Source organism: Ooceraea biroi, chromosome 7, assembly GCF_003672135.1.
Source record: "Ooceraea biroi isolate clonal line C1 chromosome 7, Obir_v5.4, whole genome shotgun sequence".
Lineage (NCBI taxonomy): Eukaryota > Metazoa > Arthropoda > Insecta > Hymenoptera > Formicidae > Ooceraea > Ooceraea biroi.
Genome location: NC_039512.1, coordinates 5,736,554 through 5,751,450, shown reverse-complemented (window position 1 = coordinate 5,751,450; position 14,897 = coordinate 5,736,554). Strand labels below are relative to the sequence as shown.

General features: G+C 39.4%; 1 protein-coding gene across 4 annotated transcripts in view; it reads right to left on the bottom strand.

Moving 5' to 3' along the window:
- Positions 1 to 14,897, bottom strand: part of LOC105282044 (ribosomal protein S6 kinase alpha-5) — a 32,856-nt gene that overhangs the window by 6,725 nt on the left and 11,234 nt on the right. For all 4 annotated transcript variants that reach the window (XM_011343725.2, XM_011343726.3, XM_011343727.2 and 1 more), the window contains 2 exons: positions 636 to 710; positions 89 to 307 (listed from right to left, as the gene is read on the bottom strand). In XM_011343725.2, the coding sequence (XP_011342027.1) occupies positions 89 to 307; positions 636 to 710 (294 nt within the window). The remainder of the gene's footprint in view (positions 1 to 88; positions 308 to 635; positions 711 to 14,897) is intronic.

The following is a 14,897-nucleotide window of genomic DNA, read 5'->3' as shown; positions in this document are numbered from 1 at the left end:
GTACTAATTTCTCAAATCGCTTTGATAAAATTACTTATGTTGCTATATTTATTTGTATGCACTCTCTTAATTTCTCGCTGAGCCTCACCTAAGATTAAGCAAAGTTTCTGGTCAGTCTGAAACGCATAATGCAGGGTTATCAAGAAGGGGCTGTCCCTGATGGCCTCGAGAACTTGTCGTTCAGTCTTCGTATGCTCCGTCGTTTTCTTCCTCTGCACAATGTAGGCTTTCTTCAGCACCTTCATGGCATAGAGTCGACTCGCGTCGGAACCCGTTTTCTTTCGTACCAGGAAGACCTTACCATAAGCTACGACCAAAACAAAATGATCGATATACAAATGTGACGGGACGGCATTTTATAGGTAATGAGATATTAACGGCAATAATGAAGGAAAATATTTTTATTGAATTAATGAATTAATGATATGTATATTGTAAGACATGCTTGAAGGTAACTGGGAAGAATGTCCTATATCTGCACTACGTTAACGAAAAAGAAAATTTAATATTTGTAACAATGTAGATACTACTAATAAGGTTGAAAAAATTGATGCCGATTAATATTAATAAAATTTATATCAATATATAAACTTCATATCCTAAAAGAAGAGATAATGCTTCACTATGGCGCTTACCTCCAGTGCCAAGGACTTTCAGCAGGTCGAAGTGTGTCATATCCACTTTCTGGCTTACGCTGTCCGTCAGATTTACTGCAACAGAAAGACGCATATCTCTCATGAGACACATGTACTCGCCTCAGTGAAAAGATCAGTCGATGATGTTTCCGCTCGACATTACGACACCCGTTACATCCTGACAATTCGGGAAGGTATTATAGAATTGATCTCTGCGTGCTCGTGTACCGTGAAGCGGCATTTACGAAGTTTATGTAAAAACCTCGGTATCGAGAGCCACGTGCATTATACCCAGTGTGCTAATGCAAACATCGTGCAATATTCAGGGAATATTTTCATGTAAAATAACGGTAATAAGTATGCCTTTCGGAAAAAATCGATAGAGGTACAATAAACAATAAAAATAATATAATAAATATATAATAGAACGTAGAGAAAGAGAGTAATATAAAAGCTGTGCTTGCGCGCAATTTTGTTGTAAATTCTCTCCAAGCATGAGATTTACATAAAAAAAGAACAACTACACATATTCCATAAAAAAATAGATCCTTCACTAATTGTAAGAGAAAATCAATTCAAGACTCATCGAATGATCTACGATTGAAACGATTGTTTTAATCAATAATTTCGCAATTTCTAACAATCTTGCGTTTTCTCGGCATTTTTCGGTAACGTGAAGCGCCGTGTGTGCATTCTTCGCGGGAGAACCACGAAAAATCACATTGTGTCGCAAGGAAAATAAGCTTGAGGGACACGAAGCTCTCTACGTTGATTTTCCTTTCGGAAAATAGGAAAATGCAGTAATACAATCCCTCGTGTGCGAGTGCCTGACGGAGCGCACCGCATCGCACGCAGTGCGGAATGGAATGCTGCTTATTTGACGTGTCACGCGCAAAGATACAAGCACCTGCGATGCACGGCTAATATCGGCAGGCAGGTGCACCGCCGTGAATGCACACGTGAGCAATTCGCTGCTGCCGTTGCATTGCCACGGTGCGACCGTGTTTACCATGGGTGCCCCCCGGGTTTCGCGTGACAAAACACGCGCGTATGTCCCCTTTTAATTAAAGCCACACGGGCCGAAGAGTCTAAATAACGCGCGCCCGTACGAAAATTACGTAACGGAAAAAAAGTATACGGCAACCATTATGTAACGCGGTCGCGGTCGCAGTCACAGCTTTGTTTACTTGTATATTCTAGAGCAATGTTGCAATTACGTCGCGACGTTGCGTAACATCGCGGTACCGGCCGCGCTATGCAACAAACGCGATGTTCGACAAAAAACTGGACGAATAATGCTAATGAACGACACATGTAATGTGTAATAATTTCTCTGGCATTTTGTGTTTATTCCGTTATCCGTTATTCAGGTTTATTTGTTACTATAAACGAAATTATGCGGTTGATGTTAGTTGCGGTTGATAGTCCAGTAAATTCCTGTCCATTAGAGAGCTTCGTCTAAGAACGAGGTATGATAAAGTAGATTAAATTTAAAGATGATATTGTACAAAGATATCATGATACATTTAATCGAAAGTTTGATAATTATGATAAAATTAATGTTTAGCTAAAAACTACACGTTTGAGCAATATTTTCTTCCATAAAACTCTGCTTCAACCTTGCATGTCGGAGTAATGCGTGCAGCACGCAAAAAATGCTGGAATGACAGCTGGTATTCGTATCCTCGGACCACCCAGCTAAGCAGGCGAGCTTTCATTCTGCGAGCCGGTGGTTTACGGAGCTTTAGCGTGATGCACGCTAAAATTGCAGTATCGTAAGTCACGATTACTCTGCATCCGTGCAGAAGACTGCGACGTCAGTCTGAGAACTACAGCCTTTTTCCACGAATCAAGTCTTGGTCCGGTCTCGGCCAAACCAGTCGCCAACATTTGCAACTCTAATATCTGAGCTCGCAAAGGTACAACAAATGAATGTCGTTTCTCAAATAATATTTCACATAATATTTTTTTCAGTAAATATACGTTTTACTTTTAATCTCCAAGTGAATAAATCTCAAAGTTTACCGATAACCGAACAAAGTGTCTCAAATGTTTGTATTTCTCAGACCCTTTCACTGCCATCAGACGTTATCAACATTGTCCACTATTATCGCGTTATATTAAAGAAATGTGAAAATTACGCGATAAGATGTCTGTGTGTTTTGTTTGCTCGAGAGATACGAACATGTGCACGTAACCGTGTGTACGTACATTAGGAAAGGCTGACTAATAAGGCTATCCCCTATCGTGTACTCATTTCGTTGACTCATTCGCCGGCAAGGCGAAAAATAGGGAGCCCAAGATCGCGGCTACGGCGCAAGTAGGTCACGATTCTGCACAGAAATTATTTCGTTAAACGTTACTTTCACTTTCGCACCTCCGTGTCTCTACGCTTTTGCGCATTCTTGCATTTTTTCGGTATTTACACGACTAGAGAAATCCGTTTCGAAGAGAGAAAGAGAAAGAGAGAGCGAGAGAGAGGAAGAGCGATAGACACGTGGCGAAAGGAGCCAGAATCACGAGTTGATTCAAATTAATGGAAAGATTGCCAAAAGATGACGCGATGATCCTCCCTTCTCTTCATAATAGGTCAATTGTGCTGACATTCTTCCAACAATTCACGGATCACACGTGCGAATCCCATTCCCTCCCATTCGAGAGCCAGCACAAAATCGATTCTAATCATTATCCCTAACGACTTGACTTTAGCTGGTTAAGCCGACATTTATTAAAAGAACTCTCTCATCATAATGAGTATAATAAGCAGCATGTAGCTTAACAAGTTAATTCATTAAGACCTAATGTGTCCTTAATGCGTCTCGTGAGCTGCCCGAGATATCATCGAAGATCGCTAATGCGCTCAAACTTGCTTTCAATACTTGGCAAGTGCTTGCTCAAGCGAATTGCCGCGCTCGGTGAGTCAGTATCTGCGGTGTAAATAAATCGCGCACGTAAAACGAAACGACTCAGAATTTCTCCTAGAATTCAAAAAAGTCCAGTTTGATCGCAGATCCATCCCGATTGTGTAATCGCGGGCGCGAACGCGGCGGACGAGTGGAAAATCCTATGGACGAGCGAGCGGCGAGTGCGCGAGTGCGGGTGGTGGACGTCGCATCGCGAGGATTGCGGCTCGTATCGAGATCGAGTCTCGTCTTGGGCGTCCCCGGCCCTAACTGCGCGAGAATGCATGTCAAGGTGGCGAAGGAGACTACCACCCGGGCGTATCTGCGCTCGCGATTATCGCGAACGAGCGAGCTCCCGCTCCGAGCCACGCGATACGCTCCATCGGCTTCGTTTCGTAGCCCGCGACCCCGTTCCGAAAATTCGGCGGCGCTCGCCCGAATTTCGATGCGGATTCCGTCTGCTGGCACGTCGCGCGCGCAATCAAACGATTTCGGTCGTGAAACAATCCGATCCGACCCGGCCTCCTTTGGCAAACTCGAACGAGCGCGAGCGAGCTTCTCTCCGTTACTCCGGAGGACGGCATTCCGGTACCCCTTCCTCTCTCTTTCTCTGTCTCTTTCTCTCGTGACTAATGAGTTCCCTTTTGCGACGCTCGATCACCGCGAAGGAAAAACAATCGAGTGGGAGGGTATACCGCAATTTCAAATGATTGAAAATAAATACCAATTTGTAAATGGCTCAATTCTCACAATTGCTTCCCTCCCCGCGTTTTGACAGATCTTTACATTTAAACGGATCCTTTCGACGTATGCCTCTGTTTTGTTTTATAATGTATTGGAAAATAGAGGGGAGGGAGAGAGAGAAAGAGAGAGAGAGATAGGTGAAAGCTAAAACTCGAAACTCTTTTTTGATTCAGGACCGGCGCGGGTCATTCTGGACTAAAAAGAGTTTCGGGCTTTCCGCTTTTCGACGACGATCTTGCGACACGGAAAACAGGATCCGAATTCCAAGACGGAGTACTCAAGGCTGCTCGCACGGAACTTTGTGTCATTCCGGATCAATTGCGTAACAGATTTCGATATCGAGAGTCCGTTCGTTCGTTCGTTGCGCGAGCCCAGGTTCCGCTACGCGGCCGAGACCGCCGCCGGTTCGGTCTTCCGGCTTCGGCGCGCGGCCGTGCCCGAGGAAATCGCGGAAAAGCGCCGTTCGGCGCCTCTCGCTGCCACCGCCGTCGTCTCGTTATCGCTTTTAATTCGCGGCGAACACGCCCACGCCGCAGTCGCTCGCTGCAGCGACGACGGTGCGATCGGCGAAGTAACGTTGCGGAAGTTCCGCTTTTGTCTGACCTAGATAGCCGACATTCACTCGCTATTTCGTAACGGGACCGACTACTTTCTTTCGCGTCGACCGCGACGTCGGCACCAACACGTGCATGCACAATATGTGTGCACGTAATCGAAAGATGCACGAGGATTCTTCTCTCTCTCTCTCTCTCTTTCTCTCTCTCTCTCTCTCTCTCTTTCTGAATGCATCCGTGTCTTGCGCGATCGGTTGCGAAGCGAGAAAACCGGCTTTCGCATATTCGCAGCTGAAAAAGTCTTATTACAACGCGAGTGAGAATGTTCATCTCTTTCAAGTATTAATAATTGTGTTCATTGAATTATTATAAAGCAGAAAATCTTGCGAGTTATCGATGTCACGTTGAATTCGATGCTAAAGCCTTGAGTGACTAACACCAGCTAGCACGATAAAGTAGCCACATAAAAATTAATTCGCAAAAAAACAATTGTTTCGAGGATAACAGGGGATTTATAATTTAATAATTATACGAGCGAAAGAAATCAGCGTCTTGTCAAATGTACTATAATTAATGTAAACGATTATGAAAATATATTTTAATTCAATAATGAGCAGCATATAATATTAGTCATACGTAATCTTATTAGAAAAAAAATAAAATCAACTGCACGTGCGTCTCATGATCGACAAACAGTAATTTGTCGAGCATGCTTGTTTCGAAATGCTATAAAAGAATTTCTCCAAACAGATCTGAAATACATGCCGCATTACGCAATTTAACAACAAAGAGAAAAAGGAAAAATAAGAATTTTTTAAAAAAGCAGGATGCGTCAAAATGCAACCAGAAGAGATCGTTCTCCAAAAACAAGAAACACTTCCGAGAATGCTTTTCTCAAATTTCCCCGTGTTTACAAGTTCGGTTTAATTGCGGTTTAGCGACACGAGGCGGAAACGACAGGACCATCATCACGGCAGCAAGAAGCACCTTGCAATTTGCGCGCGGGGGGTTCATGATATCGTAAACAGATAAACGTAAAAGAAAATCACGTAAACTGGCAGAGACGCCGGAATTTATCCGTGTCCTTCGCAGTGGCAATAAAGAGAGACAGACCGACAGAGAGAGAGAGAGAGAGAGAGAGAGAGAGAGAGAAAAGAGCACGAACGCGTGGCCGGTATACCGTGGCGCAACCGTTACTTGGTACCGTACTGCCACGCGCACACACTTCGCCAGGCCGGCCTCGCGCACGTGTGTGGGTGACGGTACACGTGCAACCAGAGTAAGCTCCTATCTGGATTAATCGAGGCGAGGTGGAAGCCACAACCGCCGCCGCTGCGAACGGATCTGCAAATCACAGCGCCGACCCCAACGAGGAAAAACTTATCCATCTTTATTGAGATAAAAATATAGATAGCCCTGCTGATGTAATAGTCCTCCGTAGACGCAACACTGAACTAGACACGGAATTCGCTGCGTGACCCCCTCGCCTGGAATCTTGGGGGTCGCTTTCCTCGAAATACTGACATGATCGTGAGAGCGGGAAGTGGAAGTCTTGAAAGATATGTGCAATGCAAGTTATGCAATCTGCGAAGCGTTTTCAGTTAATCTTATTGGTCAATTTAGCTCCTTCTTTTTTCTGCTTTTGCAGATTTAATTAGTTGCTTGGCGAGATAGTGATTGCCAAGTCTTGCTGCGGCAAGTCGGAATTCCTTATGTATGCGTGTGTATTTGTGCTGCTATTTATGCACTTTGCTGTTCTCGTCATTGCATACAATATATTATATTATAAAAGAAGATGCTTGTATGTACAAAAAATTCTATCCATTCTTCCAACATGTGAAGAATACTTTTTTCTAGCTCGCACGAATGCACTCGTAGAAAGTGAGATAGAAAAATATTTAGTGTGAACACACTAGTGATAAGAACGGTCCTGTTGCACGTCTGGTACATACGTGTAATCACTCCAACATGTTCGATTGCAACGGCCAGACGGCCGATTAGGAACGATGCACGTGTGCACGCGGATGAAGCCGCTCTAGATAATCCGTTCGATATTTATCGGATATATCGTGCACGAGGGCACGCGTTCAGTATTGATTTGTCACGTTTTTATATTTAGACCTTACTTGCGGCAGACCGGCTTGTTTACTTGCCGGTACAGATCTCAACCGGCGAGGAAAGAAGGCGAGGACTGCTCCATCGTGGACTGCGGCCGCAGGGAATCCCAAGTTCGTGAATTCGAATGTCCCCATTGAAAAAAATCGCGAGAAAATTGCAGATGTGAGGGAACGCATTGGGAACGCAAGCACGGCAAAAATAGCCTCGAAGCGTTATTAGCTTCGAAGTATATTTAATCTCTCATCCTCGTAGCTTTCTGCGACGAATTACAGGCACCAAAGCGCACTTTAATGTTTTTTTTTGTTATCAGCGATGCAAACAAGTTTATTATTTGATATGTAATTTCTGCTGGGATTTAAAAAATTATTTTGCATAATATTGGCAATATTGTCAACTAGTACTGCATTCATTTATTGCTAACTGTAAAATTAACTGTGTCAAATTGTAGAATCATTGACATAAGTCTTGGATCTGACCTTGACAAAATTTTTAAACACACATTGCTTGTACCTCGTTTGCACCTGTGTTTAGTTAATGCGAAACTACAGCATGTAAGAAATTCGAAATAGCGATTCGACTGTTTCTTCAGATATCTGAAAATGATTAAGGGCATTTGGAAAGAGGTTTTACGACAAAAATTTTTACTCTAATATATTATATATCAGGTTCGAACCGGTTGAAATCGATTAAGAACTCGATTAAGAAAATGTTAATACGGAAACGAAATGAGAAACAAACGGTAGAAATGACAAGAAATCAGGGAAATGATTAGCCCGCAGGTAGCTAAACTCGAAATTCGCGACGGGTTGCGCGTGTCACGATTAAATATTAATTCACCTTACAGCGTAATTATGCCAGAGGAAAGACAGCCGGCATCGACTCCGCAGTGGCGATGACATAACAAACGTTCCGCATGTTACGTGCATGTCACTCATGCGTCTCTCTCCCTCCCTTGAATCATCAAGTTTATCGACAAGTTTTGCGAGAGCATCTGCGACGTCCAACACAGACAGCGTCGTCGTCGTTGCGTAAATAGTTGATAACGAGAACAATTGATTTGGTCTCTTTAATTTATCAGGTAGAAATTTTCCCCACCAGATCGTTCTGCACTACCCGGCCTTTTCTCCTGTCTTTCCCTTTCCTTTTGTTTCTATGCCATTTTAATGTTGCATAACAATCCACCTTATCGAATGTAAAGTGCTTCTAGATTTTTGAATTCTTTCTCGGCAAGTTTTTTGCTTTATTTAGCATGCAATTGCGAAATTTGTTTCGCCGTGGTGTTGTCACCTTCCTCTCTCTTTCTCTCTCCTTCTCTCTCTCTTTGTCATGCTAAATGCTTTTATCACAATGCACACTGTATGACAATATAAAGTATCTCGCGGTGATTACAAGAGCGCATGCATGTGGCGAAATACGTTGCGATGCAGTAGTGATTCTCAGACTACAATTCTGCGGGCCTTTTTTGAAGAATGTTTATTGAGACGTATATAATCGATCTCGATGTAGTTTGCAGTTAGATAATATAAAAACAATTTTTCAGGCATTTTCAAGTTATATGTTAAAATTATAAATAATCTGTTTTGTATCATGGCGATAAGATAACAGACATTTCTCATCCAATTTCTTTATCAATATCTATTCTCTTTAAAAATCAATTAATTTATATGTTTAAAGAACATAATACGCAAAACTGTATTATTTTAAATCTTGAAAAGAGCATTGTGAAATATAACAAAACATATTTTTATTAATATTACGCTTTATATATTATATAATATATTGATATGTTATTAGCACTAAATTTTAACAAAGAAATCTTAGATTGTAATGTTCAAATGAGTGTACAAAATAGTGTAAAAATAGTGTAAATGTCGAATAATTTTCGTTTAAGGATTAATCGCGCTATTTGGAACAAAGCAATAGTTTGTTGCTAACAATATTACTAGGAAACACTAATAAAATATTTATTCATTCTGCGAAGCAATCTGTTTTCGTGACTTTGTTTATCTGATTGAATTTTGCATATAAGTATGTAATCGCATTAATAGTAGCAAACAAAATTAATCTTGTAAACCTAATTAACTAAGATATGTTGAACGATCTCAATCCTCGTATATCAGTATTTCGATTACAACACAATTCGCTATTGTTAAAGATTATTATCTTGTCTTTTATTTCTGCACACAAACACAATAATATGAATATTAATTATCGTTCAATTTTATTAACGCTCAGGATTAATACATTTAAATTTTAAATTAAATAGGAAATTAATTCATCATTAATTTTCAGGACGTCAATCAGGACATACGCGTGTAAAAAAATTTCAAAGAAAAAGAATTTAAAGATTTTCTTATTGTACTTCTATTCTACTGTATATTTCATTCTATTTTTTTCGGACTTTTTTCCAATTTCTCATTTATGCCAAACTGCTCTCTCATGGTGTTTTCTTTAATCACGCTTTTTTTTTATAAACTGCACCCAGAACCGGTTAATCTGAACAAATGACCGACCAACCCAATGTCATGAATGTAGCACGACTGAATGCGATTATTGTCGAATACACATGCACATGCGCGATGCGGGTTCTATAAATAGAAGGGCACTTGACGTTATATGCATACACGAGTCGCTAAATTTAGACGCGTTTTCAGGGATTTTCACACAACCTTCGTGTGTATGTATAGCTAACGCATACATACAATACCCAGCAATTATCATCTAATTTACTTCGAATTAAGGTGATTGATTTTTAAAAGGCATGCCCGCGATAATCATAATTGCCGTAAATCGTTTATCTCAAGAACTGTTATCAAATACTATTTTTGTTTTAACAATAATGTTAATCAAAATTCAAAAACGTTTAAACAAATTTTAAACTGAAGGAAAAATTGTTGAAAAGCTACCTCTTGCATTAATACATTATTTCATTATTATCAATCAATTATCACCTAATCTCCAATTTTCTTCTACTAAGAAAATGACATTAATACAAACGATACCAGTTTCTTCGAAGTTACCATTCAGACTATTTTCACGAGAACTTTTCAATTTAGGCGGAAGAATATTAGGAATAATGTTCGAAGAAGCGAAGGACGCGATTTAAAATAATTAATTCTAAATGGAAAGGTACCATGTCGATATATATGTATTACAACCGCCGCGATTCCGGTGACCTGTAGATCCGTTTTTCTTCATTATCGATGCCAAGAACCGAAACGTGTTACGTGACCTACTTAATTGGGAGTCTACACGTCAATCTTTTCTCATCCATAATAATCGTAGATTTTCCATTAAGTTCGTTACTGTTAACTGAGTATTTGAGAATCGTTTGTCGTCACGAATAATATTATACAAGAAGAGAACAAAGAACTGACGCTGACGTGTTGAAGACAAAATACATTAAAATGCATATTTCTTTTAAGGTGTGCACATCATCCTTTATCAATAATTAATTAATTCTCTATAAATAATAGAGAACAAACAAAAATTACATGCTTTCTTATTATTTTTATACGTAACGGAAAAGACGTATTTTGCATCTTATTTCGATTTCCAACATAAATCAAACCTTCTGTTTTAGGCAAAAGCAGTAAAATGATATGATGAACGTAATAAAGCAATTTGCAGATGTGTAAAACAATATACAAGATCACGCGATACCAGCTCGACTGATGTAAACAACTCTTAACAAACAGCTATTTCTAAAAACCAAAAAAAATACAGATAAAGACAGGCATTAAATGACTTCCTATTCAAATTACACATATTTCTTCATATTGTTTAATATTATTTACTTTATACGTATATTCATCAATTTATGTGCATATTATAGTCATGTCGTGTATTTATCGTCCTCATTATTTGTGCGACTTTTCTTATTTTGTCGTGGCTGCCGATTGGCAATGTAATGCATTAATGCACGACATTGCAAATTAACATTAATAATGGCTCGATTATGGTGATGTGTTAAATTAGATTAAAAGAAATGGTGTGAATCGTCAGCCATCCAACTATGTTCGCGAGGGATTAAATTTTGCATTTGTTCACCAAGAGTTTACCAGGTGAAACTGACAAATGTGAAAGTAATATGCACACGTTACTCTCGTGGTACGCAAAACGTTGAAAATGTTGAACTACATCACCTCAATTTCACTTCCTTTGAGACACAAGGAAGACGAAGAGTGCACTTTTCATGTCATCGATTAAAGTCTATAACAATACACGAGCGTCTGAGCTCGCATTCTCTACGCGAACATCCTATCGCTATAATTATACAACTATAATTAAACTGGATTATTTATATAACGTTGCAAACTGACGGAGCAATTAGTCCGACGCATCAATGTATAATAAATAAATTTCTTTGTGAAATATAGCTTCGATATGCTCTTCGTCTATCGTCCTATATCATTTACATCACTTACAACAATTCATAAAATAATTAATACACATAATTCTTTTTGCGAATATAACGATGCCTCTCCTAACTAAGAGCAGCATCTAAGAAAATTTGATTTTGCGATGATTCACAAGAAACGACCACGCCTAATCAGCGTAAAACTACTTCTCATTCAAAACCGGGAAACTTGCGCGGTTGCAGAGATTATCGGATAACGACAATTAAACTTAACCAGGACTATCTGATACGTTAATTTCTCGGGTAAAACAACGCGTCAAGCAAATCCGCGCTTTATCTTTACTTACTAACGACACGCGCGCGTGACCATCACGTGTTTCTTCTATGCAAGATACGTATTCTGCATTCGAAAGCATACATTAGAGACACCGAGACACCTCCAATATCCGTTTGCAAAGAAGAAAACGTACGCGGCACAATTGTTTCGCTCGCATATCGGCGCACGGGCACACACTTCGCGCATGATCGCTAATTTAGTCAATGCTAATGCGTGCCATCGGCGATGATACCACGGTTTAACGAAACGTTAATGAGAAGACATTCGTGACAATCTCAGCAAGTTTCGCGCCTCTTCGTGGCCGAGAAATACGATATGTGTAAATAAACAAACGTGACAAACACAAGCGCAAAACAGCAGCGCGCAAAACAGGTGCTACGAGAAATTATATGCGATATTATTCGGTCGCGTTCTTCCGCAAGAAAGCAAGAGATAAAGCGCATGGTAATAAGCTATCTTAATAAATGCAAATGGAAGAGACCGGACTGCAATAGGTAGTGCTCGAAAATGAACATAAAAAAATGACGAAAAGAGTAAACGAAACGTTTTCAAGGCTGGAGTATTCCGTCAACTTTATTATTTTTAGCATACTTCGGTCACCTCTATATAAGCTTTAAGAGGAACAATGCACCATTTCTACAATACTGTCAGCCGACTTTCCTCGAGCTAATTTTTGCGAATTTTCAGAAAGTCTGCGCAAATGTTTTGTTATTAATAAGAGATGCTGTTTACTATATTAAATAGTCCGGAAAGTATCTCTTTAATCTTTCTGGATACTTACATGTTAATCTTCTGTATTCAAATTTACATACTAAATATAATTTATAAAAATTTAACAGATTTTTATTATTATTTCGTTTTTTACGAGAAGATTTAGAAAAATATATTCGAACATAATGAATACTTCCGAGTATGTTAAAAGGACAGGAAAACCAAGAAAGCGCCAAGGAGACTAGAAGCCGGAAAAATCGAGCAAAATCCTTGACCCGAGAATCAACTGTTAATTTAGCTCGATTCATGGTCATTAGTATCTTTGGAAATTGACGCCAGATGTTTCTGCTTCTCGTATGTGCCACTTTGAGGCGAACTAGAATACCGAAGCGTGCGAGACAATTAGAAGTATGCCAAAAGCGTCCGCAGAAGCTGGTACAGGTGCACTCAGCGAATTATTTGCCTTTGCGCGATGCAGACAGAAGGAAATCTCTATCGTGCTGCTACTCTTACGTCACAACCGCGGAATCTGATTCCTAAACTGGTTCCTGAATTTGAGTTAATATAATGAAATATGACAGTCTCTTTCAATTCACAAAAACTCCGACGTTAAAATTAATAAAAAAGATACGTATAAAATTATAAAAATTAATTATATTCGCGGAGCGCTATTCGTCGCTCAATATAAACAAAATTATTTCAAGGAAAGCAGAGAAAGTTTGAGGCTACGCCACAAACATACCTGAAAAATACTAAAAAAGTACAGAAATACTGAAATTCGAGAAAATGTGTCTTTGATCTGTTTCGACATTCCCATTAGGAAAAGATCGGCTCGATGTTTCACAAGAAACGACGCGGCTGCGCGTTCACCTGTAGACGCGCTTTCTTCATCCATTCTACATTACAAGAAAATAAAATCTGTTTTCGTGCGTTTCGCTCTCCCTTCCTGCGGCCAAATCAGAAATGGGAAAACCTCGCTGCGGCAATCCGAACCAAACGGAGGCTGCTTTCAGCCCGTTCGATAACGGGTCCCCGCAGCACAGTGTATCCACGACAGAGGCACTATCCACGACGGCTCGAGTTGCTTTCCGTTGCACATGCACCAGCCGATCGGATTGGCCGCTGTTAAAATTTCCAATGGCGTAATACACATATGAAATTTATTGTATATGGATCTGTATTGCGTAAAGTCCACATGCTTCCCCGTCTTGAGATAATATTGTATGATTCTGATAATTATAAGAAATTGGAGTTTCTAGTTCCACTAGAATTATTATACTAGAACTTTTTTTCTAGTAATAATTCACAATCCGAATTTTGTTCTTTGCTAACTTAGAGACAATTGAATGAAATTTGATTCGCTCAAGTGTAAGATGAATCTTTTTGAGAAACGAGCAGGACACAATCATTCTTTAACGCGATAAACAAGAGTTTTTGCTCTCGTCTCAATTATCAAATTGCTTTTGTCACAAGTAGAATTCATTTTCGTATGAGCGCGACAATAAAATTTTGTATGTACAAAAGTATATTAAGTCTTGCCTTAATTGTTTTTCTTTATCATCGAAGAAGTCGAATACGATGTACGTCATAATATCTCAACAAAAAGAGCAACGATAAAACAAGAAAATACTACGTATTACGTTTGTCCATAATCATGAGGATGTTGCATCAAAATGATGATTTTTATTGAGCAGCCTCGTGATTAATTCATCGTCTGTCACACTTGATTAAGGTACATGGCGATATTCGATTGCTTATACGAAGCACTGAAAATTACATATACATGAAATATTTAAGCATCTTCATAATATTTGCAGTAAAAAAATTTTTGGCGAATCTATCAAGTTTTTTTCAAGAATTATCAAAATTTGTAATGATTTGTGTGATTTTTCATAATATTTCTATATTTAACTCTATAAAATTTTATAAGTATGATTTTGTTTCACAAACAATTTATATACAATTTATATACTTGAAATTATTCACTTTACATAACGGCACATAGCGAATCTTTCTCTGTAGTACTCGAATATAATTACAAAAACGCTTGTCAAAGTCATTCTTATAGAAACCATTGTATTAACTGTTGTAAGTAACTGACAATTAGGTCTTTTTCAGCGTCGTTTTCAGCGCTTCGTATCAGCAATAATTTCGTCCGGAACAAAGATATGCGAATTGCGCAAAAATCTTGTTTTCGTGACTGCTGACTACATACCTCGTCATTTAACAATTGAGACATGACCAAGTGAGTTTTTGCTTAATAATTAGGGTATTCGCTGGTCGCGCGAATATCACAATTCGCTAGCGCTTTTCAGGACCGTTTCGTAATGATAAATGAGGCAAATATTACGCCATTGGATGTATCGAATGTGCGTAACCGTAGTCGGGCCCCTGGGTAAGATAATCGTATCGCGTCGCATCGCTGAAAAATATTATGGCACCATTTAGAATTTACGACGAATCGTAATACGCGGCTGAGAAAACGAACGAAGCATCGATACCAGTTGCGTGTCTCTGAACGTGCCATTTTTTGCG